The 27,507-nt window shown below is 30.7% G+C and overlaps 1 protein-coding gene across 1 annotated transcript in view; it reads right to left on the bottom strand.

Moving 5' to 3' along the window:
* Positions 1-3,260: 3,260 nt before the first annotated feature.
* LOC142328329 (uncharacterized) overlaps positions 3,261-27,507 on the bottom strand; it is a 47,739-nt gene continuing 23,492 nt past the window's right edge. The window contains exons 7-11 of the mRNA XM_075372034.1: positions 17,918-18,085; positions 10,515-10,721; positions 8,107-8,322; positions 6,018-6,130; positions 3,261-3,744 (exon numbers count right to left, since the gene is read on the bottom strand). Coding sequence (XP_075228149.1) covers positions 3,508-3,744; positions 6,018-6,130; positions 8,107-8,322; positions 10,515-10,721; positions 17,918-18,085 — 941 coding nt within the window. The 3' untranslated portion in view covers positions 3,261-3,507. The remainder of the gene's footprint in view (positions 3,745-6,017; positions 6,131-8,106; positions 8,323-10,514; positions 10,722-17,917; positions 18,086-27,507) is intronic.

Genomic DNA, 27,507 nt, shown 5'->3' with positions numbered 1-27,507 from the left:
TCTCTCTCTGTGTGTGTGTGTGTGTGTGTGTGCAAACATACATGTTTTACTTGTGTAGAAATACATGCACTGTTGTGTGGAACAATTACATATGTTATATGTTATTTGCATCTGTTTATTGATTCTTTTGTTATAGAATAAATCTTCACATCATCTAATAAGGGCACTTTTCTTCTTTTTATTTAATTGGTGTTTTAGAATTAATAAACCACTACTTGTAAATTTTACCTAAAAAGGTAAAAATTTCAACTTTATTGAACAATATGAAATTTACAAACATAAAATTTTATAAAAATATTCAGATTTTCACATACTAAACAAATGTTTTATCTACTTTGAGATCTGGTATCATTTACAGCAAGTTCTGGTGGAGTTGTGTAATAAGCTCTGAAAAATCTTTTGAAGCACAGTTCCATTACTTTGAATATAACCTGAATCCCTTTTTATACATATCTTAGACCAACTGAGCATTTATTAAAACCATGTATAATCAAATCCATCCACGTAAATTAACTAAGATACGATTTACTGAAATAAAGTGATGAAAATAACTGCAGTTGTATGTAGATAGTACAATAGTTTGATGACTGGCCTGAAATAAATAAAACCCCTACAAAAATATGATTTTTTGGGGAAAACTGCAACTATGACTTCACCATCAGAATGATTTGGAAAAATGAAAAAGTATTAATTAATATATAAAATGTACAAAATCTGTAGATTGGCAATATCATTCTACAGATTTACCTTTATTAATTACACTGATAAAAATAATTTTTATTTCCTAACGTGCAATACATGATTTTAATTTGTTTTTAGTTGCTGAAAATGAATATGAACTCAGAATCTTTTTGTCACCCATCATTTTTGAAAAATTTTTAATTTTAATTAAAGGATTTTTTTAATTTTTCAACGTATAGTTAGCATTTTAAGTTCCTATATTGTATTTTGTTAGCTCATTTTTTGTTGTTTAACTTTGTTAACATAATTTGTAAGCTATAAATAAACAATACCAGACAAAGAATTAAATCATATCTTAGTCGCATATTATGACATCATATCTAATACTGAAGAGTGAGCCTTCATGGACAAGATTAATCATGTTTGTGAAGGTCAAAACATGTTGCTGAAAATGCAGCTGTGTTTGTATTAATCACTGGATTTAGGAATGAATTAATTTTGTTCAATGTTATTGCTGTCTTAAGTTTGTTAACAGTGTAGTGTCATAATTCCTCAAAATTGTATAAATGATGTGGATGCCTTTTATTACGCATGTGGTGAGTTTACCGTAAAATCAAATAAAAAAACATTACACCTTTAATTAAAAAAGCATATCATCCATATTTTCAGTGTAAAATTGGTGATCAGGATAAGAAATGGGCTCCATATAGTATCTACAATTGTTCTGTATACTTAATAGGATGGCTGAAAGGTACATGAAAGGCTTTGCCATTTGGTGTACCTATGGTTTGGCGTGAACCAAAGGATCATGTAACAGATTGATACTTTCTTTTAACAAGTGTGTCTGGAATTTCTAAAAAAATATAAACATACTGTAAAATATCCTTCATTGGAATCTGCAATCAGGCCTGTGTCTCACAATGAAATTATTCCGGTTCCTGAGCCACCTGTGAATATATGTTTCGAAAGCAGAAATGAAGAATCAGGTAGTACTGAAGAAGACAACAATGATTATGATTTTGAATTATCTTCCAATAAGTCACATCTTATATCACAAGGTGAATTAAATGACTTTGTTAGGAATTTAAATTTATCAAAAAATCAAACTGAACAGTTAGGATGAAGACTGCAAGGTTGGAATTTACTTCAAAAAAATACAAAAATTTCAGGCTTTCGAAGCCGACAAAAAGAAATTTTTTCAGAACTTTATTGAGAAAAATAATTTGGTTTATTGTATAAATATTGATGAGCTTATGTTGCACTTAGGTCAAGTTTGTAAATCTGAGGACTGGTGCCTTTTCATAGATTCATCCAAGTATAGTTTAAAAGTGGTTCTACTACACAACAGTAACAAATATCCTTCGATACCAATTGCTTATGGTATTAATTTGAAATAGACTTACGATGTGATGAAAGGCGTTCTTGAAAAATAAGTTATAAAAAATATAGCTGGAACATGATTTGAAATTTGTAACTATTTTATTAGGCATGCAGTTAGACTATATGTGTTTTCTTTGCGAATGGGACAGCTGAGCTAGAGATAAACATTATGTTACCAAAGAGTGGAAGAAACTAGACAAATTAACTCCAAATGGGAAAAATATTATTCATGAGCCTCTTAGTTGAACCCCAAAAAAATATTTTTAACCCCTCTCCATATCAAGCTAGGACTAATGAAAAATTTTGTAAAAGCAATGAAGACAGATAGTCCTGGATTTTTATACATCAGGCAGAAATTTCCGAATGTCAGTAAAGGAAAAATTAAAGAAGGAATATTTGTTGGTCCTCAAATAAGAGAGGTCAAAGATGACAAAATGTAGCTTGGGCTTCGTTTAAATATTTTTGCAAACATTTTCTCGGCAAACAAAAATCAAACAATTACCACGATATTGTTAATCAAGTTCTTACTTCATACAGAGTTATGGGGTGTAAAATGTCTTTGAAAAAACATTTCTTCCACTCATACCTGGATTTTTTCGTGGACAACCTCAGAGACGTAAGTGACAAAAACTGTGAACGTTTTCACCAAGATATTTTGGTGATGGAAAGCCACTATAAAGGGAAATGGAATACTAACGGGCTAGCCAGTTACTGTTAGACATTAATTTGGGGTGTGCTTGGGGCTATTTATAAAAAAAAAGCTTCAGCAAAATAATTCTAACAGGTATGGCCATGCAAAATTATAAATTTTAAAGATTTTTAACTATATTTTCCTTTAATTATTTTTGAAGTGTAATTTATTAAAAACTAAAGGTGATAGAAAAAATTGTATTTACAGATGTGTAATATACGCAAAAAAGCAATTCAAGAAATGATATAACACTTAGAAAAACATTAAAAAAATGTTTTTTGTCAATCTGTGTTACCTTCACTGTACATCAGTGGAAAAATATCAACAAATATGATTCAAACTTTTGTGGTCTATCAAAAATATATGAATATTGGTCTCTTTAAATTTGTTTAAATCAATTTTGTCTGTTTGAGTACAACATGTATGTATGCATGTACTTTATGATGCATTTAATTAAATATAATGTAGTTAAACTTGTTTTGTTCAAAACATAAAAGAAATATTATGATATGCTTTAAAACTGCTTTATTACCATTACAAGATTAATTAATTTTAAAACTCTATTGATGATTGACATCCACAAATCTCACAGTAATTTAAACATTTTGCAACACCCTGATATAAAACAATCTTGAAATCATGGCGATAACTTTGTATGAAACATGTTTTAAAGGGTTATATACCAAAATATTATCTTATAAACCTCAGTCACACAAGTAACTGATTTTTAATCCATTTTTGGAAACATATTTCTTTTAAAATTTAACATTAAACATTGGTACTCCTTTGATACCCAAATTAGTTACTTTAAATAAACAACCGTTTTTTCCATTTTCTTGTTCTTGTGGTTGATGTGTTTCAGGATTAATATTAGCTGATGTTACATAAAGTTCATCCAGGTTAGGCCCACCAAATGCAGCTGATGTTATCTGTAATGCTGGTAATTCAATCTTTGTAATTAATTTCCCTGTGGTTGGATCGATTTTTAAAATCTGAAACAAAAATTATTAAGTATATTTTTTACATCTATTTTTTAAAAATAAATTAAGAGGAATTTATTAATAACAAAAATTACTATGTCATCTTAGGAGTCAGCTGTTGATTTCAATCATAGTTCATATAAACAACTAGTGCGTTAAAATGAATATCTATCTTGCATTAGTCCTAAACAGAAGAGCTGTTATTAATGAAACAAGCCAAGCTAGTGGCTGAAGTGCCTATATATTAAAGCTATTACACTCATTCTAAAAATTAAATTTAACCATAAAAAAGAAGAAAATCGGAACAGATATTGAAAATCTGAATGAGTTTTTTTTGGATCGATGAATTAATTCCCCACAGAATCTTACAAAGAAATTTGTACGTGGGGATGTGAAGATGAAAACTTGTAGCGAATGAAAAATGCCATGTCTGACCGGGATTCGTACTCGGGATCTCCGGATGAAAGGCTGAGACATTATCATTCTGCTACATACATATTAAAAAAAATTTTCTTGTGATATCTGTGCAAGACATATTTTGGAAAAAATGTCTCCAATTTTGAGGGGAGAATTTCAAAGTAATGTAACCACTTTGAAATTAGATGGTAGTGAGGTTATTTTGCAAATAAATGCACTAAAATATTCTGTCATGCAAAATTTCAAACTTGAGTATTTGTTTAATTTTAGGTATTTACTCATTTAGTATGTCATATGATTTAAAAAAAAAAATTCATAACTTAAATAATTTAACATTGTTTTTAGTAATCAAAGTGGTAACAGTAAAACAATTAAACCCTGAAAGCAAAAGTTGTGTTGCATCTGCAATAGTATCTGCAAAAAGTATCTGCAATATGCAGATACTTGAAAAAATGCCTAAAGTCAACGAATATTGGAAACATGGGTAGCTGGTATGTTTGCATGAGCACAGTTATTAAAAATCAATCATGTAAAATTCTAATTTAAATGTTGTGCAGAATTTTGGATATTTAAAAGGCTGGAATGCTCCCCTAGGGAGTAGCAAGTCACTTTAGGAAAATTGTATTATCAGTAATTAAATAAATATTTACTCGCGTAATTCTAGCACATCAATTTTTTTAAACATTTTAAGTATTCAAAAATAAAATATTCTATCAAATAAATATCATTTTCTCACTGATTATTGCATTTTAGTTTCATTATAAATCTATGTAAAATCGTTTCCTCGCATAAATCACGCACTTAGTTTTAGATAAAAAATTTTGGTTAAAGAAGGGCGTGAATTACGCAAGTAAATACGATAAATCTTTTATTCTGATCAGTAAAATAATAGTACATTATATCAATCGTCTCGTTATAAAATAAATTACAAATATAAAATCGATAAATTATACTACAAAAAGTAGATCTGTCAGTATTAATGATTTAAATAAAAACACATAAAATAATTTTAAGTAAATATAAAAAATTACTAAAAAATAATTTACATCTCAGAAGGCATTTAGAAAACTATTTTTACATGCATTTACGCCCACGTTCAACTGAATGCAGAAATCAGTTTTTAAAAATGTTCATTTTAACTATTTAAAGATTCATAGACAGAGTAATAGTATTTCTGTCAAGAGAATCATTTAGTTGTACCTTTAATAAATTTGTGGCGAAATTGTCTAATGTACGATAATTTATTAAAAATGGTAACGGCAGCATAATACGGCTCTTTTTCATAAGCCGATGTGTTAAGTTGTTCGAAAACAGTTCCGTTATCTGGGTTTAAAGGGGTGGATATTGGTTTTTTTTTTAAGTATAAGTGACCATTCTTTATACTAAAGAGTGTACATTCATAAATATAAAGACAAGAATAAGTTAATTTATTTAATTTTATAAATGTCTGTCCACATGATTTATACTTACATACCAATGATCTGATAGCCCGCCCACTTTTCTTTCTTAACAACTCGTTCTAACTTTTTGACGGGGCCCCCCAACAGATGATATATATTATATGTGAATATATTTTAGCATGATAATTAACCACTTTTAAGCAAAACCATAAGGTTTGATTTTTTTAATAAATGAAATCGATTTTATTTCATACGAGAACTTTTCATGATATAAAACACTAATCATTTCGCTTTAGGGGCAGCAGAAATACTATCATTATTATTATGGGAATTCCATGCACGTAAAGAGCAATATTAGTCAATTGATTCAAAAGTTATACAGGAATAAAGATGCCACTTTGTGGTTTAAAAATATATCTGTTTAGAGATTGAGATATATATCTCAAGATTAAAAAATAATAAACTTACTTGTGATCCATTGAAGTTAGCAACATACAGTTTTCCCTCTGAATCAATTGTCATACCATCTGGTAATCCTGGAATTCCATTTGCCTTGAAATCAAATATTGTTTTTTCATTTGCTATATTACGAAAAACAACAGAAAAAAATAATGAACTATTTTTCAATACAGAGATAATCCCTTAACATAATAAATTCATACAAGTTATAACACTGAAAATGCAGGAAGTTATTGGAAAAATAATAGTGTCAGATGTGGTCAAACTGGTTAGATGCTACACCAACCACATAGTGATTAGCATGTTGACTTCCTCACTAGCTCATTGTAAGATTAATTACCAGCAACACTGGTATTTATTTTACGTATGATTTTACCTCATTTTCCTTGTTCAAAATATGTACAAATATATATTTTGTGAAGTCAAGGTCATAAAATAACAATAAAAGTTGTATCTTTTGTCCTAGAAGTTAGGTCTAATAATTCAGCAACTACATAACACTGAGCAGTTTGTTTCATTTCAAAGCACATCATGTTACTAAACTGAATAATACTTGAAAAATAGCTAATTATTACTAAAAAAATTACAATGATCACATAAAAGTCCTTCATAACAGTTTAGTCAAAATTTGCCAATCATTTCGTAGAAGTAAATCAGAATCCAACAACATTGACTATAATTTTGAATTTTACATGCACATACAAAAAGACCACTTCTTAACACTCAGAAATATGTAATATTCAAAATCAACAGACACAATTTAAATCCAACACACTTTGCAATCACACTCAAAATACATGAAAATCTGATTAAAAGAATTACCATAACATCAACCTGATGTTAAAGTCGAATAGAAAGACTAGTTTACCTAATGAGGACTGTAGCCATTGTGGTTATTGTGCAACTACTGCCCAAGATATCAAACCCTTGGTCCAGTTCACAAATACATTTTCAAGGTCACATCAAGGATGCACTTTCCTTTCAACTTATAAAAACCATGGACCTAGTAGAGGCACCTATAGGAAAATTGGGAAAGAAGGATTGAAGCATAAGAAACAAGAGGTTGATGAAAAAACAATCTGCCCTCGAAATAAGCAAAGGCTCCATCCAGATAGCAGGCAGCTTCTTTCTTATAATTCCTCAGTAATTAGGTGATTTTTAATCTGATTGCAGCAATTCATTCTGATCAATGATTATGCATTGATTAACTTGCATTGATTAACATTTTTTTTAAATACAGTAGTTTTATTCTGTATTTATTAAAAAGCTTTAAAGATATACTGCAACTATGATATACTTTCCTTCAAAAAAAAAAAAAAAAATTAAGAGATTTAAGAGCTGCCTTAGAACAGGATTGGAATTTCTAAAGGAACAATCGCATCCATTCTGGAATTTTCTAACTTGTGGAACTATTTGGTTGAACTTTAAACCACTTAGCTGATCCTTACAGTAGATAAGGGGAGTTCTAATCTATGTTAAATGAAAGCGATACTTAACACATAATTGAGATTGGAGAAAGTGAACATAGTGAACAAGAGTTAACACCTTATATATTTGACCACTTGGCTTTTTATATTCCATACAAAATTTGTAAATTATTGCAGAAGATAATATTGACATACTGTAGCTAGGATTATGTTAAAAGATAATAGCAATTGAATTTTGAATTGGCGTGGTGTATCAGTTTTCAAGGAAAGAGTTTTGGAGAAGATAACACGGATATTTACTCAAATAATTTTCATGCAGTCATCTTTTTTTTGTTCAGTGAATTCAGTTTGATTGTGGTTATGAATAGCACTATTTTTGTTGCTAACAACAAAAATAGTAAGTACTATTCCTAATTGGATTGGATTGTCATTGAAAATGATTACCTTAATGGATGCAACATTAGCATTATTTAATTTCAGAAAAGTAGAAGCTTGCTAATTATTGTAGTTGTGACCACATTTCACCTTCTTCCTAATTACACATCATTTTATAAAAAGCTATTTTTTTTTTTGGAATCAACTTTCCTTAACTTCATTTATCACTTTTATCATACTTAAATATGTTAATAGAGGGTGTATTGCTTTAGTTGTACATATTAAAATAAACTTACAGATTTTTCCTGACTCAACATCATAATCATATGAATCTACACGAAATTTAAAAGAGTCAATGTAGTAAAGTTTTTTATTGTTTGAACTCCATGCCAAACCATTTGCAATTGTTATATTAGAAAGGTGCTTAGAAACATTATTTTTAACTATTCTATAAAATGCACCAACTGGTTCAAATGTTTTACCATCAGGACCTCCGGGCTGACCCATTGTACCTGTAAAAATAACAGATTTGAACATTCTTGTGCAATACAAAAACAAGATAAAATAAAAAAAATAAAAAGATAAAAACTGTTTGGTTCTTTTAAATTAAACAATGACTTCTAATTTTGCAGTGATTAAAACCCATGTACAAACTGTTAATAAAAAATTCTAAAAAATATAGTTACTGTAGATTTACATGGCACAGACAATATGGTTCTAAACTGATAAGTGGAATAGAATGAGCTTTAGATGGTCATGAGTTAGACCAAGCCAATATTTGTATATTTGCGACATTTCTGGTGCATAATTATGCTTGGTGGTCAGCAATAATTTTGTAACTTTGAAAGTTATGTTCACAGAGAAGATTTTGATGGTAAAAAATTATAATAAGAGGTAATCTTTAGTAAGAAAATAATCTTTCACTTACTGAAGCAACAGTTGCTTCAGTACATGAAATTTCCACAGCAAGAGATTTTCACAGGAAAACATGTTTGGTCCTTCGTTTTGCATTATCCTGCTTTATATATTTCTGCATGATTTCTAGTGATTACAACATTATCAGTCTAACTTCTGAAATTACATGTATGATAAAATATTTTGGTGAAAATAGAATTTGTCTAACCAGGAACAGAACTTTCTGTTCAGTCCTCTCTAAACTATGGTCAGTTCTGTCTATGACTGTGAATAGATGTACGTTCATTTTTGACGAGATTTTTGTTGAAATATTTTAATGTACGTATTTTTAAAAATTAGACACAATGTAATGACTAATAAAATCCGCTTTCTAAGTAAATTTCATCAAGTTAATGTTTTGGTAGCTTGATTTCTGCTCTAAACGTCAAATGAAGCTATAGCCTGTTGAAATTCTTGGACTTGAATTAAGGGACACATTTAGTAATTTTATGTTGCATTGAACTGAAAAGATGAATAAAACAGTTCCCAGAACTGTTTCTCCAGTAATTTTTGACAAGATGGTTGTAAAGTCCAAAAAACGTGAAAAAAAATATTTTTATGTTCACCATAAATTAAGTTTGTTAAATTGCCAGTAAAGAAATACAAGTTTCAGAAATTTGATTTAATCCAAAATAAACAGATTAAACTGTGGCAAAAAAATTAACAATCTTCTTTATGATAACAGCAAATAGTATATTAATAAGCAGAATAATAATACTATTCATAATACTTACAGATACAAATTTAACTATTGATCTACAAGTACATAAAAAAAAGATAATCTTTATCTCAAAAACATTTATTACTGAAATACTTATTTATGATTAAAGTACAATGATATATTCAAAGGAGTTGTTTGACGTGCTGCCATTTTTTTTAATGCAGCATTTAGCACGAAGAATTATGCTTCTCGAGAACATCTCACAGTACCTGAACTACTCTTAATAATTTCTGCAGCATCTATGATGAAATTTCTTAATTCTTCTTGCGTGCCTTGTAAATAATAACTGACACCTTTGACTCTACAGAAATAGTTCTCCAAAATTATTTATCTTAATTTAATTAAATTATTTATCTTAACATTATGTATAATATTATTGTGTTTAAAATTGTAAAATCTGCCACATTTTGCTTTGAATTAAAAGTAGAATTTTTCAAACATGTATTTGTTTATTGGCAACATATTAATTTACCGCAAAGCTAAAAACTGTTTTTTGGGCTTTATCACAATTTTCACGGAAAGTATTAGAGAAGCAATTTTGGAATCTGTTTTATTACATTTATCAGATCAAAAACATAAATAATTATGCAATGTTCCACTTAATTTCAATTCCAATAGTTTCAGTATGGCTTAAATTTTACCTTTTGAACAGGAAGAAGCAAAATATTTCACTAAATGAAACGTGAAAACAAACATTCCAGACACATGTTTATAATTTTGTTTTATTCATGTCCCAAAATACTGCTATGTAATTTTGAATTACCTATTTATTAGTTGTTTTTTATATTAGCCAAAATATAAGGGCAGTAGTAATGTTTGAGAAGTACCAGAGAAAGCAATATACGATTTTTTAAATTGTTAAAATTAAACTTATTTTAATAATTTGTTTTAATAACAAAATTTTATTCTCCCCAGTTTGTTTGATGATTTAAAGCTTCTTTTACAATATGAAGGTATACAAAATGTGTTAGTTGATAATATTATGACTGTATCTCATAAATTAAAATAATGATGATAATGTCATAATACCTGCCCATAAACGTCCTTTGGCATCGGCTTTACCATCATTAATTCTATTTGTGTTGTCTTTTGGTTCAACAGAAGCAATTACATTAGGTTCTGATGCTTTAGAACTTTTACCATCCCATGAAATAATTGCTATATCATTCTTTAAACTTATTATGAATGTGTTCTTCTCCCCTTCTACAGGAATTATCAGTGACACTGGAAGATGCCCTGAAATAATTAAAACATGATTTTTATACTATAATAATTAATCAGAAAAAAAGTAAAGGCAAAGTATTTCATGACTTTCCCAGCTAATAATAATAAAATTAAATGAGTTAGAGCCAAAAAACAAAATAAACAGAACATATTTTTGTTGAGGTAGATAAAAAAAAAAAGTTTATGTATAGGTTAAGCTTAACAAATTTCTTGATAACTATATGTACGATGTATAAACTTTCAAAAAAAATTTTAAATGTTTAAATCTAATGGAGGTGAAGTAAAAGAACAAAAAAAATGTATATTTTGATTTTAAGAGGTGGGAAATGATTTTTAAAAAAAATATGTTTTGTGGATTATTTATTTAATCCAAAAAAACATTTTTTGGATTACAAAATGCCCTGTCCAATAAGAATTGGAGGTAAGAAATTTGCTTAAAGTTTTCCCCAAAATATCTTAAAAGAAAATCAATATTTGTTTTTTTGCTTTATCCCCTCACTCCCTTAATGAATTTTTGGATAAAGAAATAATATGATCAATGCCCCCTATATATAAATATTAAAGCTAAACTTGGGTTTGGTGAATCCTGAGATTTAAGGCAAATATATTCATATGTTTTTTTAGTCTAGATGAAGTAGCTGGACCCTAAAATATAAAGATTTGCAAAAAATTGATACACCGTTTTTGACATGATCATTATACTTTCCCCTTTAATATATTCTAGCTATATTTGTCGGGAAAGTAAAAATAGTTAATAAAATGCACACAATAACATTATTCTATTTATTTGAATATTTTTGTTTAATTTCTTTTATATAAGAATAATTTTTATGTTGTGCTTATATTCCGAAACCTAAGTTTAGGAAGAAGGATTTACTAGGATTTTTAATTCTTAATGATTCAGATGTTGTTGCTTTTTTTTACTAGAGAATATCAGCATATGTAAATGAAGGTGAAAATAAAAGTTGTTAGTAATTGAAAGTGGATTAAGTTGACAAAACTGTAGATGTTATTAACTAATTACTGGAGCTAATTACTGGTAATGTAAAAATTACAAATTCATAAAGTTTCTCTTAAATTAAAGATAAAAGATTAAAATTAAAGATTAAATAAAAAATTAAAGGTTTTAAAATGGTAAAGTCAACATGATTTAAATATTTATTTAAAATATATTCTACTTTTGAGAAAAATTATGAGCTCATAATATATAGCATATTTTATATTGTTGTGTTAGGCTATCTGTTGCAGTATATCTTACATTTATACAAAGTACAAAAAGTAACTGAGGTATCAAGTATCAGAAACACCCGTTTAAGTCATTTTCAATGAGATAAGATATTCAACTTGCAACCCTACATCAAAATTAATAAAAATTTGTGAAATTTTAGGTTAAATTACCAACAATCTGGTAATTCAGCATGCTATTTGGCTATAGCTTATTTGGATTCAAGGAAAAACAGCAGGAAGCCACAATGTACTTCACTTTTATTATTAGGCCTAGCATGGAACGCATATTGTTGTAAATATAATTGTCATTTTCAGGAGTGAATAATTTCAGTGTTATTAATAAAATAATATTCAAATAAAATGAATTATATTTTCAAATTAGTTTATATAGAAATAAACTATTTTGGAAATATTTAAATAATTTTTCTGCTTCTCTACTTCATTTCTTTTAAAACTAAAAGAATTTTCTAACAAACGTTAGAAAATGTAATAGTTTAAAAATTAGAATCTAAATAAAATCCAGTACTAATTTAATAATATTAATGATAATAATAATAATAATAATAAATTATTTACTTAGTTCAACAAATTTAATATAATCAAATATAGAACAAAATCGAAATAATATATGGTTTTAAAGAGAAAAATGTGCAAATAGAAAATGAACAATTATCAACATTTGGTCTATTAGTATAAATTAATGAATTTAAAGATCATTAATCAATTAATCATATCAATTAAAAGATACATTTGGAAAAACCAGATTCAACACTTCATGGTGCAGTACATACAGTGTATGTATACTTACACTAAAATATAATTTGATAAGATGCAACAGTTATGTAACTAATGTTCTTCTAATGTGTCTTCAGATTTCTTGATTGCAGTTCCTATTCTACCATGTGCTTCTTAGAATGAAAAACATCACTTATTTCATTTCATCCTTCATTCATTTTCATCATTGCTGATGTCGTCATCTTTATTTTTTTGAATTGCACTCATCAATCATTGTATAATACGGTGTTCATTAGTATCCATCTACTGTACCATGAAGTGTAGAATCTGATTTTTCCAGATGCATCTTTTAATTGATACAATTAATTGATTAATGATCTTTAATTTCATTAATGTATACTAACAGAACAAAAGTTGATAATTGTTTATTTTCTATAATCACATTTTTCTTTTTAGCAGGAAACATTTCTGAGAATTTTTCAGGATATTTTGATAATGTATTTTTAATACTTACAATTCCATATGACTAAATTTTGTCAAAAAAAAATTTGGATAATAAATAACTTTTCATGAAAAAAATAAAAAAAACATTATTTACTAACAATGTATTCAACTCTGATCTGTAAAAGCACTATATTTCAATACTGCTTGTCTGAAAAAGAACTCCAGGTTTCAAGAACAAATGTAATTTTTATATTGTAGTACTCAATAGTGTTTTATGCGTAATCTTGAACCGAAAACAATTAAATTTTAGTTTACACGTTCTCTGTCAGATAGGAGCTGTGTTAGAATAATGTACAGGCCAAGCTGTTAAATGCACGGCCTTCAGTATCATGGTGTCGCCAGAAGAGAAAGCACAATACATGTAGCAGTTCATAGAAACAAAGTCAGTGACTGTCTACAAAAAAAATATAATAGCTAGTCTATCATAAAGATTCTCCAAGAGACAAAAGCTTATGTAAGTAGTGTAAACAGTTTTTTGAAACAGGAAGCATTTTGAAAGGACACTCACCAGGTAGGCCGGAAACAGAAAAAATTTGTCCAAAAGTGAATGTCTGGTGTGTTATCAAGCAATATCAATTTTTTGGTCCATTTTTTCCATAAGCAGACTATTATGTGTTAGTGTATTCAGATGTGTTAGAGAACTTTATGTTTCTGCAGATTTTATATTTGGAGGGCCTAATTTTCCAACAGGATCACCATCCAGTTCATACACATCATGCAGAAGTTGTGAAGTTGCGCTCAATGATATGTTCATGGAAGACTGGGTAGACAGAGAAGCTCCTATCGCTTAGCTATTGCCAAGTCCTGATCTGACTTCAATGGATTTATTTTTTGGAGTTGCGTAAAAGACATTGTATACCAAGAAAAATGCAGTCACTTGATCACCCGTGTCAAAGAATAACAGCACCCATGGAAGCAATAATTATAGACATGCTCGTCAAAGTATGGAATGTGATGGATTTTTGGTTTAATGTATGCAGGGCTGAGAAACGGTGCTCATTGAGTTACATTAAGAAATAAAAAAACTTTAGACTTTGTACTTTCAAGTAATAAAACGCATTTGTAATTCTAATTTTAATAAAGTAAATTTAATGTAAAACATCAGAGTTTTTTTCAAACATCTGGTATATATCATTATTAATGTGTTTTGGGTAGAAGTATCCATTACTGTACTAGTTATTCTAGAAACCACTCGTGATTTAAGTCTCAGCAGCAAGCTTCATGCTATATTTTATTTTGCTTCCAAGCTGTTATTGTCTGTTATTTCTTTTCTCTTGGTTTATATATATAAATACCCTACTACCCTATTTATATATATAAATACCCTTTGCTTCCAAGCTGTTATTGTCTGTTATTTCTTTTCTCTTGGTTTATATATATAAATACCCTACAGCAATATAGAAATTTGTAAATGTTACTGACTGTTGTTTGGTCATAAGCCATTAGCAAATCCTTACAGCGTTTATTGAAGCCGCTTTCAACAATTTTAAATTTCATGGATCTACAGGAACTGTTTAAAAACCTTATTCTAAACCTTGTTTAGAATTCAATCATTAGCATTTTAACCTTAATTCACACTTTCATTTTCCAGGATGGTATGCCCTGGATGTCCATATGTCTAAAATCATCAGACTGTAGGGTGATACAGTTTAATTTATTTAACAGAGCTCAATGTCCATTGAGGCAATCCAGTCCCATGTCATTTGGCCAATTTGTCTTCCTGTTAGACTTTCACTTAACACACTTCATTATTTTCAGTTGTCTTCTTATATAATATGACAATATGTTTAACATTTTTAAGCCATCTTGCTTTTACCCCCTCTAATGTATTCGGTTCCTGCTACACTTCCTTAACTTTTTTATTCATTCTATTCCTCCATTTTCTGAGGTAATTCTTGAGGTAATTTGTTTACAAAATTTTTTTCAAGTATTTTATTTTCAAAAACAGTTGCTTTTGTTTGTTTTGTTTTTGTCATTCCTACTGTCACTTCATATAATAATGCTGGTTTGACTGATTGAAATCTATGCATAATTTTGGTTTCTAATAATAATAGTAAACATTTTATCTACAGAAAAAGCATCACCTCATTAACAAACCCTTTGCCTTGACTTAATTCTTATTAAAAAGGGGGAAAGGGAAAAATGAAAAAAATAGAAAAGGGGAAAAGAAGAAATATGGGAAATGGGATAAAGTGAAAGGTTAAATTTTGTGAAGTTCCATAATGTTCAGCTTTTAACATTTTATCAAACTTTCAATTGTGTTCATTTAAATCTAGCAATAGTTAAGCATTGCCGGGTCTGCTAGTTCTTTATTAAACATGTTTTGTATACTTTATAAATAAATAGTTAGATTGTATTTATTCACTTACTTTCACTCTTTCTGTTTTTTCAATGGTTTGGTAAATTACTAGCATACTAAAATCTTTATTTATTCTAATGGGAAATTTGAATGTTGTAAAGGTTTTGCTAATTCCATATTGTATTTGATAAAAACTGCTGTTCTGTAAATGATGAATGGTTGTATGTAAAAGTTGCTTTTGCTGATAAAAAACAGTTGTTGTTGTGATTGGTTAGGATGTGGTATTAACATAGTTAAATAGCACGCACGCTTGGTCAAAGGAATTAGATATTGTGATAGATCAAAATTTTTTATATTTAGTTTGCTCAGAATAATTCACTATTGTAATTGGTTACAATAAGAGGGATTGTGACAGGATGGAATTCAATGCATTCTAAATGGTCAGTTTCATTATGTATTGTGATTGGTGTAAATGTGTATTTTACCAGTGGTCAGTGCATTCATACTTGTAATTGGTTCATGTAATATGGGGTATTCTGATTGGTAAATTGGTGTAATTTGATTTTTCAAATTGAATCATTATTACATCTTTCGGAACAGTTTTATGTCAGGAGTGGTAAAATTTGAATCCAAAACTTATGATTCAAGTTCTACTACTGCTTGTGAACTTGTGAAAAATTAGAATAAAAAATAAAATAATTATTAAAATAGTAACTAATTAAAAAGATTGAATGATTGTGGTTATACAGAAAATTCGATTTAATTTTTTATGTTAAAAAATTATGTACAAATCTTATTTTAACTTTATATTAAAAAGATTTATATTTGAATGAAATGCAGGTATATTTTTCTCTAAATAAAACTGATTGTAAACCAGGATTAGATAATAACCTTTTATTCAAAATTAAATATTATGCTGAGGAAGTAGGTTTGATTAACTGAAATTTAACAGCTGGTGATTTTTAAATCTTTTTAGAGGAAACTATAATTTATAATTTTGGATTATTTGAATTTATTTATTTTTCAAATCCTATTGAATCCATCATTTTATGGGATGAATACTTATTGCCAGTGATTTTGGTTTATGAAAACTGAAAGTATGTATTTAGAAGGGTCATATTTTCATGATGATGAATGATCATATAATAATTTATATGATTTTAAATATAAAATTTTTGGTACCTTAATTTTATTTTTGATAGATATTTATTATGTTTGGCCTATATAAATTTACAACTACACAAATTATTATCATGTTACATACTTGAAAATTACTTGTTTTATTGTAAATGCTTATATTCTGATAAAGAAAGCAAAATATAATAAAAATACACCTATTTGTGAACATTCAAGAAAAAACCAATCTATGTTAAAGTTTCACATAATATAATATTCATCATAAAAATACTGGTGTGGACACAAGTGTGTTCTGGCTGAGTAACTCTCACATCCTTTATCTCTTTATCACTCTTTTTCGATCATCTTCTCTTTATTTCTACTTCTTTGTCATTATATTTCAGTAGGTTTTTTCATGAAATGAATAATGTTAAAAAATTTAATTGTGTAAGAAAAAACCCCTAACATGTACTTTGCCCATGTGAAATATTACTTTATAGATTCTCCCTAGAGGTAAAGAGAAAAAGTAAGAATTCCAACAAAAAAAAATGCTGACTTAATAAAATTGCTTTTACTTTTACAAATAGGAAATCATAATAAAAAGATCAGACAGATAATAACTTATCACAGACAATGATTTAATAATTTATATTGGTTTTTTTTGCTTTGTAACTATCAAAAAGCATTAAATCCATAAAGTTACATCCTATCACATATAAATGAAATTGTACAAGACATAAGAAGATGTAGTGGGTTTTAGTTTGTGGAATTATACGTGTACTAAAATCTTTATTTATCCTTATAGGAATTTTAATATGATAACAATCATGATAATTCTGAATTCTGTTTGATCAAGACTTTGCCCCTTATACAAGTAGTACATGAACAATGCATTATAACTTTCTGTTCTTGCTTGTTTCAACAATTTATGCCCCTTTGTCAATAAAGGGGCACACACACACACACACACACACACACACACACACACACACACATACACACACACACACACACACACACACACACACATATATATATATATATATATATGCACACTCATGTGCATGCATTACACAGACAAAAATTTATACAAATCATCATCTTGTTCATTTATGGATAGTAACCTGAATGTCAAAAATATGTATTGCATTCATTATCTTGAACTAATATTTCAAAAAATTATTTTCACTCAAAAATAAAATATTTTCATAATTAAATATCTTGACAGATGTTACATTTAGAATACTTATATTTCACATATTTGTTAAATTAAAATTTTGTTTATAGCGCTATTTACAATATTTTTATGATGAAAAAGAAAACTTACCATCTCCTATGACTGCAGAAAAATGTTCATTTGTAGATGGCTTGTAACTATGAACAGAACCTTTAAATATATCAACAAAGTACAATGTTTGCGTAGCAATGTCCCAATGTGGTCCTTCTCCAAGTACTAACGGTTTTGTCAGATCCTCAACTTTGTATGACATTTTATCTGAAAATATTTATGATAAATAAGTATATTAATTTCCTGAAATTGTTTTGTTATAATTTTATTTTGTAGACTTCACTGTAGTGCGTTTCATTTCCATGATGAGGAATTACATAATGGTACTTTTTGTTTCAAAGTTTTTCTGTTTTAACCTAAATAATCAACTTAATGAACTGTACACTACAGCTTGTTTTATTGTAAATAATGTAATGTAATAAATGTAATTTAACAATCTTTTCAATTTACAACCAATGATGTCTTTTTTTTCTTCTAGATATTTACTAATACTCTATATTAAGCTGGTAATCCATAATTCCATTTAGTGGAAACCAATGCATTACAAAATTAATTAATGTTGTATTCTAACCAACCAGTATCATTAGATTAAAACAGCCTGGGAGTCTAAATTTTGTTTCTTAAATTAATCATTTAGGCTTATCATCTGGTAGCTGAAGTCTGAAACCTGTGATTGTCAGAAGATAACTGGGTTAGCTATCTTGAGGGACCAAGCTCTTCTGCTTGTATCTTTTCCTCTTTCTTCTTCTTTTTTCAGTTATGGTTTCTGGTCTCTTTCCATTGAGGGACTCTGGCTCAGCCATTTTATAGTACTACATTGTACTTAACATTTTTCCTTGTCACTTTATTTTTTAGGAAATACTTCATAGTATTTCTTAATATAAAGAAGTATGTTTTCTTCATAGTTGCTGGGCAGTGGTGGGCAACTTATGGTTGATTGGTTGGGTTAGTGCATATTTACTGGTCAGAATAATAATCACCCTGACGGTTGTAGTAGCACAATCGTTGCACATCATTAGCCAAAATAGGTCTTCCAATTGGCTGCTTTGCACTAAACTGCTGATTCAGTAAAATAATTTTGACAGCAGTTACAATTCCCCTGCCTTGAATTGGGCTACCAGTCTGGATTGAAGACAACTGTGGTTTGATAGCCTGCTTTCTTTTCATGAAAACTGCTGATTCAGTAAAATAATTTTGACAGCAGTTACAATTCCCCTGCCTTGAATTGGGCTACCAGTCTGGATTGAAGACAACTGTGGTTTGATAGCCTGCTTTCTTTTCATGAAAACCTTCTAAGTACAGTACAAGTGGGAAACTGTGTCCATAGAAAATAGTTGTGACTCACTATAATAGAAAAAGCAGAGTTGATGTAAAAAATCTTAAAACCTTGGCACTATGTCTTATTTCTTAATGATAATAGTTTTTAGGATAGGTTTTTATTGGTGTCATCAGAAAAATTGTCATCTCAGGTGTGGTGGTGTCAAATTCTGTTCAAAGTCTTTCCTCTACATAAGTTTTCAGTTGTTACTGAAGGTATTTTATAATTTTATTATTTAATTTTAAAAGTGGTTTTCCTTCTTGACTGAAACAAATGTATTTTTGCAATATGCCAGCTAAAATGCAGGTACTGGTTAGCTGCAAGTGACACCTTCACTCTGTTCACCACCATTCTATAATAAACATAATATTTCAGAGAAAGCAAATTGAACTGATGTCATTTACATTTTAGATGTTTTGCATATGTCACAGTCATAATACTGACAGATGATGTACAGCAATAAATTAATGTATTCCTTCTGTGGAAAACAACCTTTTAGGGCAGATTTTCATGTTATTGTTGTAAATGTTTGTTTTCATTATCAATTTATTGGTAAAAGTGTGTTATTTTATTAAAATTAAAAATTCAGTGTTTTGTAAAAAGTTGAACCCAAGTTATTAAAATGCATAAAAAGATGTATCAAAATATGTAAATAAATTTATAATGCAGTAAATAATATGCAATCTGAAGCTCGTCATGAATTTTTTTTTTGGTATTACTCTTTTTCATTACTTTAGCCATTTAAAAAAAAAAGAAGCAAAATAACAGTATTAGCAACTGTAGAAAGGCTTGTAAACAGTAAAATGCCCTTTTATTGCAGTTGAAAAATGTTAAAAGTCTCTAATGTAATCATTTATGATTACACTGGAAATTAGTTGCTGAAGAGGGCAAAAATTTTGAAAGTGTTGACGATTATAAAGTTTTCTTGACTCATAGTTATGTATTTGGTCACTGGAATCATGTATGGTACTGTATTGTATTGTGTCACTAACCAACAATTTGATCAATTTTTTGAAGAAATGTGGTTAAACAAAAAAAAAAATGAAATTAATCAACTCCCTTTCTACCTTAAGTATCTATTTGTATAGAAACAACAGTCAGACATTCAGTTGCAGTTTCTTAATGATAGGTGAATTTTGTACCACATTTATATTGCTAAGCACAAATAAGATTCACACCAAGAATGATTTGGAACTTTCCTTTTTTTAATACAAAATATATATATGTTACGATGATACATAAAATGTTACGATGAATAATAATCCAATAATAGCAAAAAAAAAGAAAAAATATCAGAAGTTATTAATGAAATAAAATTTTATGTACTTCTCATTTAAAAAAAATGTTTATATGTAATTTAATAGGCGCACAAGGCAGTCATGTGGTTTACATATCAGATTTTTAAATTTTATTAGAATTACATTAAAATAAAGTAAAAAAAAAAATAAATTAATTAAAGCTTAGCACTTATTTGAAATATAAAACTACTTCATTAAGTTTGTAATTACTTTACTTAAACTGTTAACTGATATTGTGTATATTTCACAATAGTATTCCAGATTTAACCATTAAAAGTAAAATACATTTTAAACTCTCTCTCTCTCTCTCTCTCTCTATATATATATATATATATATATATATATAGAATTAAAATGGTGGTGGCAGTGTTGGACTAAGGGAGACCACCCTTAATGCCTACTTCCTGTACACCCTATTTAACCTCTGAGTGTTTCTTCAGATCCTAAAAACCTCCACCCACACTGGCACTGTATATAAGATGGTTGACACCACTATCAACGCTATCAATTGACGCCTGGAGGTTCTGGGGCCCCCGACGCTGGCTATAAGCCGAACCAGCACTGAGGACATCCGCTCTGCCTTCATAACCACTTGCTGCACATGGTAGGCATATCTTCGAGACTTATGAAGTCATAGCTTGAGATACTTAGCTCTATCCCTCAGGGTAATCCCCATACCATTCACTTTAACTGAGAACTGGGTCTTCTTAACCACCAGCCGCAGACCTTGTTCCTGGAGTCAGATCTTGATTTGCTCAACTGTTTCTGTAGCCGTTTTCACCATGGTGCTCAACTTCTTTGCCACCACTACCACAGTCAAATCATCGGCATAGGCTACCAGCTCCACCTCTGGCGGCCACTCTTTCCGAAGGAGATCGTCATACAACATGTCTTGACCCCCCCCCCCTAGCTGCCCTCTCCACAACCTCCACCACTCTCTGTACCGTGTCAACCGAGCTTCTGCCTTGCGGAAGCCATACTGCCTGTCTGATAGTCCGCCAGTCCTCTGCAACTTCTCCTGAAGCCTTCTTGCCAGTACAATCTCAAACAGCTTGCCCAGGCTGTTGAGAAGGTCTATAATCTGGTGGGCCATTTTCTCCCCTACCTCCTATAGGCAGGAGGATCACTCTTTCCGCCTTCCCTCCATCTTGGATTTACGTTCCTCAGAAACAATGCTAATAGCTTCTCTCTTAAACACACCTTAGGGAGCCTAGGCAAGGACCTCCCTAGCCTCCTTGTTACCAGTTTGTTGTACACTAGGCCCCAGTGGTTCTCGTTCAGCTGGACACAAATCTCTCTCCAACTTTCCTTCTTGGACCTTTTATTGCCATTCTGAGGTTCTTAGTGGAGCTTTTCAATTATGCCCTCACCTGTTCACATGCCTCTTGATTTTCTCTCCTTCTTAGTCTGGTGAGAACGCCTTTATTACATACACATATTTTCCGCAGTTCAGCAATGTCCTCTGATCACCAATAAACCTGTTTCGGTTGTACCTGCAGCATTATTCTATAATATATGAGCATATGAACAAGCTTCCTGGATGACATCATCAAGGTTCACATCCCCTCTATCTTCCTGCTGTGCCTGTACCTGTCTTTCAAAAAAGGCCATCTGTAATTGTAGAGTATCTAAAGGCCGAAAAATCCATGGCCCACTCTGGCTCTCTTGTCGTGGTATGCCTCTCACCGCCCAATGACCACCTCAGTACATAGGTGATCACTGAGCGCCTTCTCCTCAAGAATCCGCCATCACCCAGCACCCATCATACTATCAGTGATGAATGCCAGGTCGAGGACTGACTCAACATTCCTTTGAGAAAGGTAGGAACTCCCTGTGTGTTGAGCATGCCATATCTATTGAAGCCATCACCTCTGCCAGTAGTCTCCCTCTTTCATTGATGGACACTCCTCCTATATCCAGGCTCTTGGCGTTAAAATCACCTAACACAATTATGGTGCCCGTGTGAGCCCTCACCGCCACCGCCAAGTCATCGGAATCTATTAAATTGGTCAATGCTGTCATTAGGGGAGGCATAACAACTATAAACAGCCTTCCCTAACACAAGCCATCACCCCTGCCCTGCCGAGTGATGGCTAACCCTGGTCTCACTACTAGTAATGTGGCATTATATCTCTGGTCTTCGCTCCAGTCGCCCTCCAAATCACTATATAGTTTGGCCTCGACACTCCCAATATGTCGTCCTTAACCTCCCTGGTAATAGGATGTGCTCCCTTTTTTTAAAGTGATTTTCACTCCTTGAACCCCCTCCTGGATTTTCTTGATCAATTTCTCAGGACCCTTCGCTTCATCATTGATCCTGATCCATATGTCATCTCCCTGTCTCTTATGAACAGATAGAATTTCTGAGTCCCTTTCGGCTACTCCTCCCTTGACGACTTTGAAGAGGTCAGCAAAGGTCTTCTTTCCCTGTGTATCGTCTGCCTTAATTATCAAGGTCTTAGTCTTCTCTGCGAGTATTCTGCCGACCGATCTATCTATTCTGGCCTTACTTTTGGCCATTCTCTCAATATATAGACCAGTTGTTCTATTGGTCTTGTGACCCGCATACTCCAGCACCTTTCTGGTCACATGGACCGCATTACCCTCCTCTATTGCAAAAACTATATCGTGTTTGGCTTGGAGGAATATCTCCGCAATTCCCTTTCTTATAAGACTAATGTTCCCCTCCCCTGTTGATGAATTGATCCCCAGGATGAACATCTTCCTTTGATAGTCCTCCACATCCTCTCCTTGCAAAATTGTGGCCGTCTCCGTGCAGGCAAGAAGTTGGCCTGAATTAGCTATTCCACCACCACCAATTCCTTGATTCTCAGAGCTGTTCTGAAGATGGACTCTGAGAATCCACTTTTCAATTTAGCCAGGTCTAATATGACCACCAAATTTTTCTTCCTTTCCGAGAAGACTGGTTCTTTCATCTCAACAGTCTTGAGAATCATTCCCTGTTTCACTTTGCTGGTACCAGAACATCTATATTCTCATTCATCACTCTCTCCTCAAGTTGCCGGGGTAATTCACTGTCCCCGTCATCTATACTAGTCTGGCATACAACCTCTTTATTCTTCACCTTTATTATTCTTCACCTATATTTTATTCTCGCCATATCCCTAGTCAGATCTTTCAACTCCCTGGCTGTATGACTTTTTTCCGCGTGCTTACTGAGCGTTCCACTCACGCTAAGTAACTCTTTCACATACTTGGTGAAAGAATTACCTTTTCCCTCCACTTCGATTTCTGTGATTACTTTTTTGGCAGAGCGGCTTCTCCACTGATATCATCTCAGTCGACACACTCGCTGTGGAGTCTCTCGAACTGTACGTGTATTGGAAATTCTGCTGCTGTTGACTCCTACTACGTTTCGCCATTTTCTGAGAAAAGAAGATCTGCAAACCAACTTTAACCTCCAAAAATAGTTAGAGCACACAAAAACACAGAGTTTGACAACACCCTACACACCTTAGAAGGGGTCAGGATAGTGAAATCTCAAACATCAGAAACGTTTTTGCACCCGGACGGTGTGATGTGGGGGGGGGGGAAGGAAAAAGTATCCACCTAAAAAAAATCATTAAATCTCCATTTGAAAAAAATGGCCTTTTTTTGTGAAGTTTACCTTGCTTGTACCAGCCTGCTTTGATATCTACATTACTTCATCCATGTTTTGTAATACTTGTACTTTCTAAGTAGAAAAGTTCTGTAACTTCTGATATATTATGTTCACATATCTTATTAACTCCTTTTTGCCGTTTTTAATGCTATATCTTTGTTTTACTCTTATGTATTTTATTACTGCAGATCTTTCATAGAAATAAATAAATCATTTGTGTTTCTTCTGATTCGTCTTTGGTTTTGTCTCGTAAAAAGCAACGTCATTTACAAATCGTAACGTTTTTATTTATTTTCTGTTTGGATAGTTCCTTTACTCTCAAATTTTCCCTTCAGTTCCTATATTGCTTATTATAATTACAAGTTGAAAAGCAACAGGAACAAATTCCTTGTCACATTCCTTTCTGAATCACAACTTTCCTTTCATAATCGATTCTTATCACTGCTGGCAGATTCTTGTCAAGAACAAGTCTTCTTTACCTACATCTCAGTGTAAGCCTAGTTCCTCTTTTATTTCTTTAACATATTTTTCATAATCACTAATCCTGTAGAACTTACTACAGTGAAGACTGCCAATAAAGTTAGCAGGAAATGATTAAAATGGATAAGAATTGAGATTTTTTGATGCAATGAACATTAATACGTTAGAAAATGTATAATTAGAATGAATCAAGCAATTGTCAAGTAGATTTGATCCTTTTTCATATCAATTCTGTTTTATTTAAGTTAGTTCATGTTTATTTAAGTTAACTTTTTTTACTTTTTATCGACAAACATTCATAAACACATCATTTTTTTAATATTGCTATATATATTTTATCATAATTTGTTTGAATTATCTTTGTATATGTATGACATTGCTCTTTTATTTGTTTTGTAGCTACATATGATAACGTAAACAAATAAATTGTGTAATTATAAAATTAAAATATTTTTTCTGTTTATGATTTTTTTTTTTTTTGATAACCAAAGTAACTAATTGCTTAAGTTACTGAATGTTGATAAACTTCTGCTTAGTTCACTGTAAAATTTTAATCTTTATTGATTGCATAAATAAAGTTGGATGTACTTTTTAATAGCATTTATATTAATATCATTATCAGTTATTAAAAAATGTTCTACTGTAGCAAATTGTTTTTTTTCCAACAATGCAGTTTTTGTTTTTATTGACCTGTACCTTTTTCTTTTTCCTGTTTAGCTTCTGGGAATTACTGCTCAGGTACTGCTAAAGAGGATGAATGAGGTATGAGTATAAATGAAGTGCAGTCTTGTACAGTCTCAGTTTGACCATTCCTAAGATGTATGGTTAATTGAAACCCAACAACCAAAGAACACAGGTATCCACGATCTAGTATTCAAATCCGTGCAAAACTAACTGCCTTTAGTAGGACTTGAACGCTGGAACTCTCGACTTCCAAATCAGCTGATTTGGGAAGATGCATTCACCATTAGACCAACCTGATGGGTTTATTAGCCTGTACCTATATTGCAGTATTCTTTTTACTTTACATAATATGTTTGGCTAAGGTATTCTTTTTGTTCTGCATCCATATCAAAACAAACATTAACTATCTCTTTCCTCTAGTTAGATTTACATGTGTGTGTGAGTATGTGAGTGAAGGTGTTTAAACAATCCTAATTATTCTGTCATCGACAATCTGCAAGAATATGTTGTTTTTTACAATGGTTAATTAAGGCAGAATTTTACCTGGTATTTTACTAATAGTGTTAGGCAGAGTAGTTTGTGGAACAGAAAGCGATCTACCTTAATCATTCCTTGATTGACCTGTGATAGTTTTCACAGGTTTGCCATCTGAGAGAAATAGGTAATGTGTAATAGCTCTAATGTGTTTTAGGTCTGTTCTGGTATTACACATTAAATATATAAAATTTTTAATTAAATTATATTGGTAATACGGATTATATTATAGTCTGACAAGAAAAAAAGCACCTAGCTTAGATTGCAATAATTTCTTAATAAACCATCGTAAAAAAATAAATATATTCCAAACCAAAGCTTTAGTATTATATTTCCAAATATTATCTTATAAAGGACTTATAAACAACAATAAACCTTACATTCTCGAGAAATGCGCAGAAACACGATTTTTACTACATTCTTTCTTTATACGCTATTTCCGGCCTATAGAACTTAGAAAAAAATGTTTGTACATTGTTTGTAGAATGTGTGGTTTATATACGTTAAAATACGTGAAAAATAGTTGGGAAGGAGACTATCTTACCTCTCAATAAATTTCCGGTCATTTCGTCCAATATTTGGCCATTCACGAACCTTTAAAAAAATTGCCTGATGCATTATCGAAATATATTTTTTTTACATTTTTAAAAGAGAATTTGCAAATGTAACCAACCATTCGTATATTTGGATTGGAAGTTATTAGAAATCAAAATCACCTCAAAAATTTTCTGTAAGAGTCTGTTTCGCTGTAAGAAAGCGACTTCTCCGCATTGAAGATAGGGCGAAGATGTTACGGTAAATACCGCTTGCTACCGATATGTAGCTGCTTGTAAATTGCATTAACGTTTTTATAACTATGGAGTATTAAAACAATTTTAATTTTTCTGTAGTAAATAATTGAAATTTAATAATAATAATAATTTTAAATCATTTACTAGGTTGATTTCAATTTACACCGATGTAAAAATATATTCGTTACCAATAAAAAAAAAGTTTTTCTTCATTTTTGCCAACATTTCAAATTGTACACTGGTTGCAAATTGCTGTTTTACATAAATACTATATTGTATAAATTACATTTATTTAATTAAAACGATAGCGCAATTTCTACACACGCACGCACGGATGTTTTTCTTAGGTACATTTGTTAACAATTAAAAAAAAAAAAATTGCAAAATCGCACCCCCACCCCAAAAAATGCTGTTGTAGTCGTCTGTATGTTGTGACGTCACAGGTGGGCTTAGAATTAAATAAATTAATAATATTTAAAATGTAAAAAAGTAAGTCGGTCTGGTCTTGAACTCGATCGCCCAGGTGATTCGGTACCTGGTGCGTTTAGCCTCGCGGCTACATCAGACTGCCGACCGTACAAGCGAAATTTGTTCTATGTAAGTTGTGAAATTACATTAGTTTAGTTAGTGTGGACCGTCACCGCTAGTACCGCTACCCCCGCGCGAATTAAATACTGTATGCGCGCGCGCTTTAGTTAAAATCATTGATTAATTAAACGAAAAACTACTATATTTAAATAAAATGATAAATATTTTAAATTAAGTTGTGTGTGTAAGCCGTGCATCAGAAACAATCCATAATCCGTCACGCGACTAAAGCCTCTTTTCGGGAAATTCCTAGAACTGTGTTGTAAACTATTTTTAATGAGATAATTATTTTCAGACGAAAATAATTTTCAGAT

Source organism: Lycorma delicatula, chromosome 7 (assembly GCF_047948215.1).
Source record: "Lycorma delicatula isolate Av1 chromosome 7, ASM4794821v1, whole genome shotgun sequence".
Taxonomy (NCBI): Eukaryota; Metazoa; Arthropoda; class Insecta; order Hemiptera; family Fulgoridae; genus Lycorma; species Lycorma delicatula.
The sequence above is the reverse complement of the archived record's forward strand: the minus strand, read 5'-3'. Positions and strand labels throughout refer to the sequence as shown.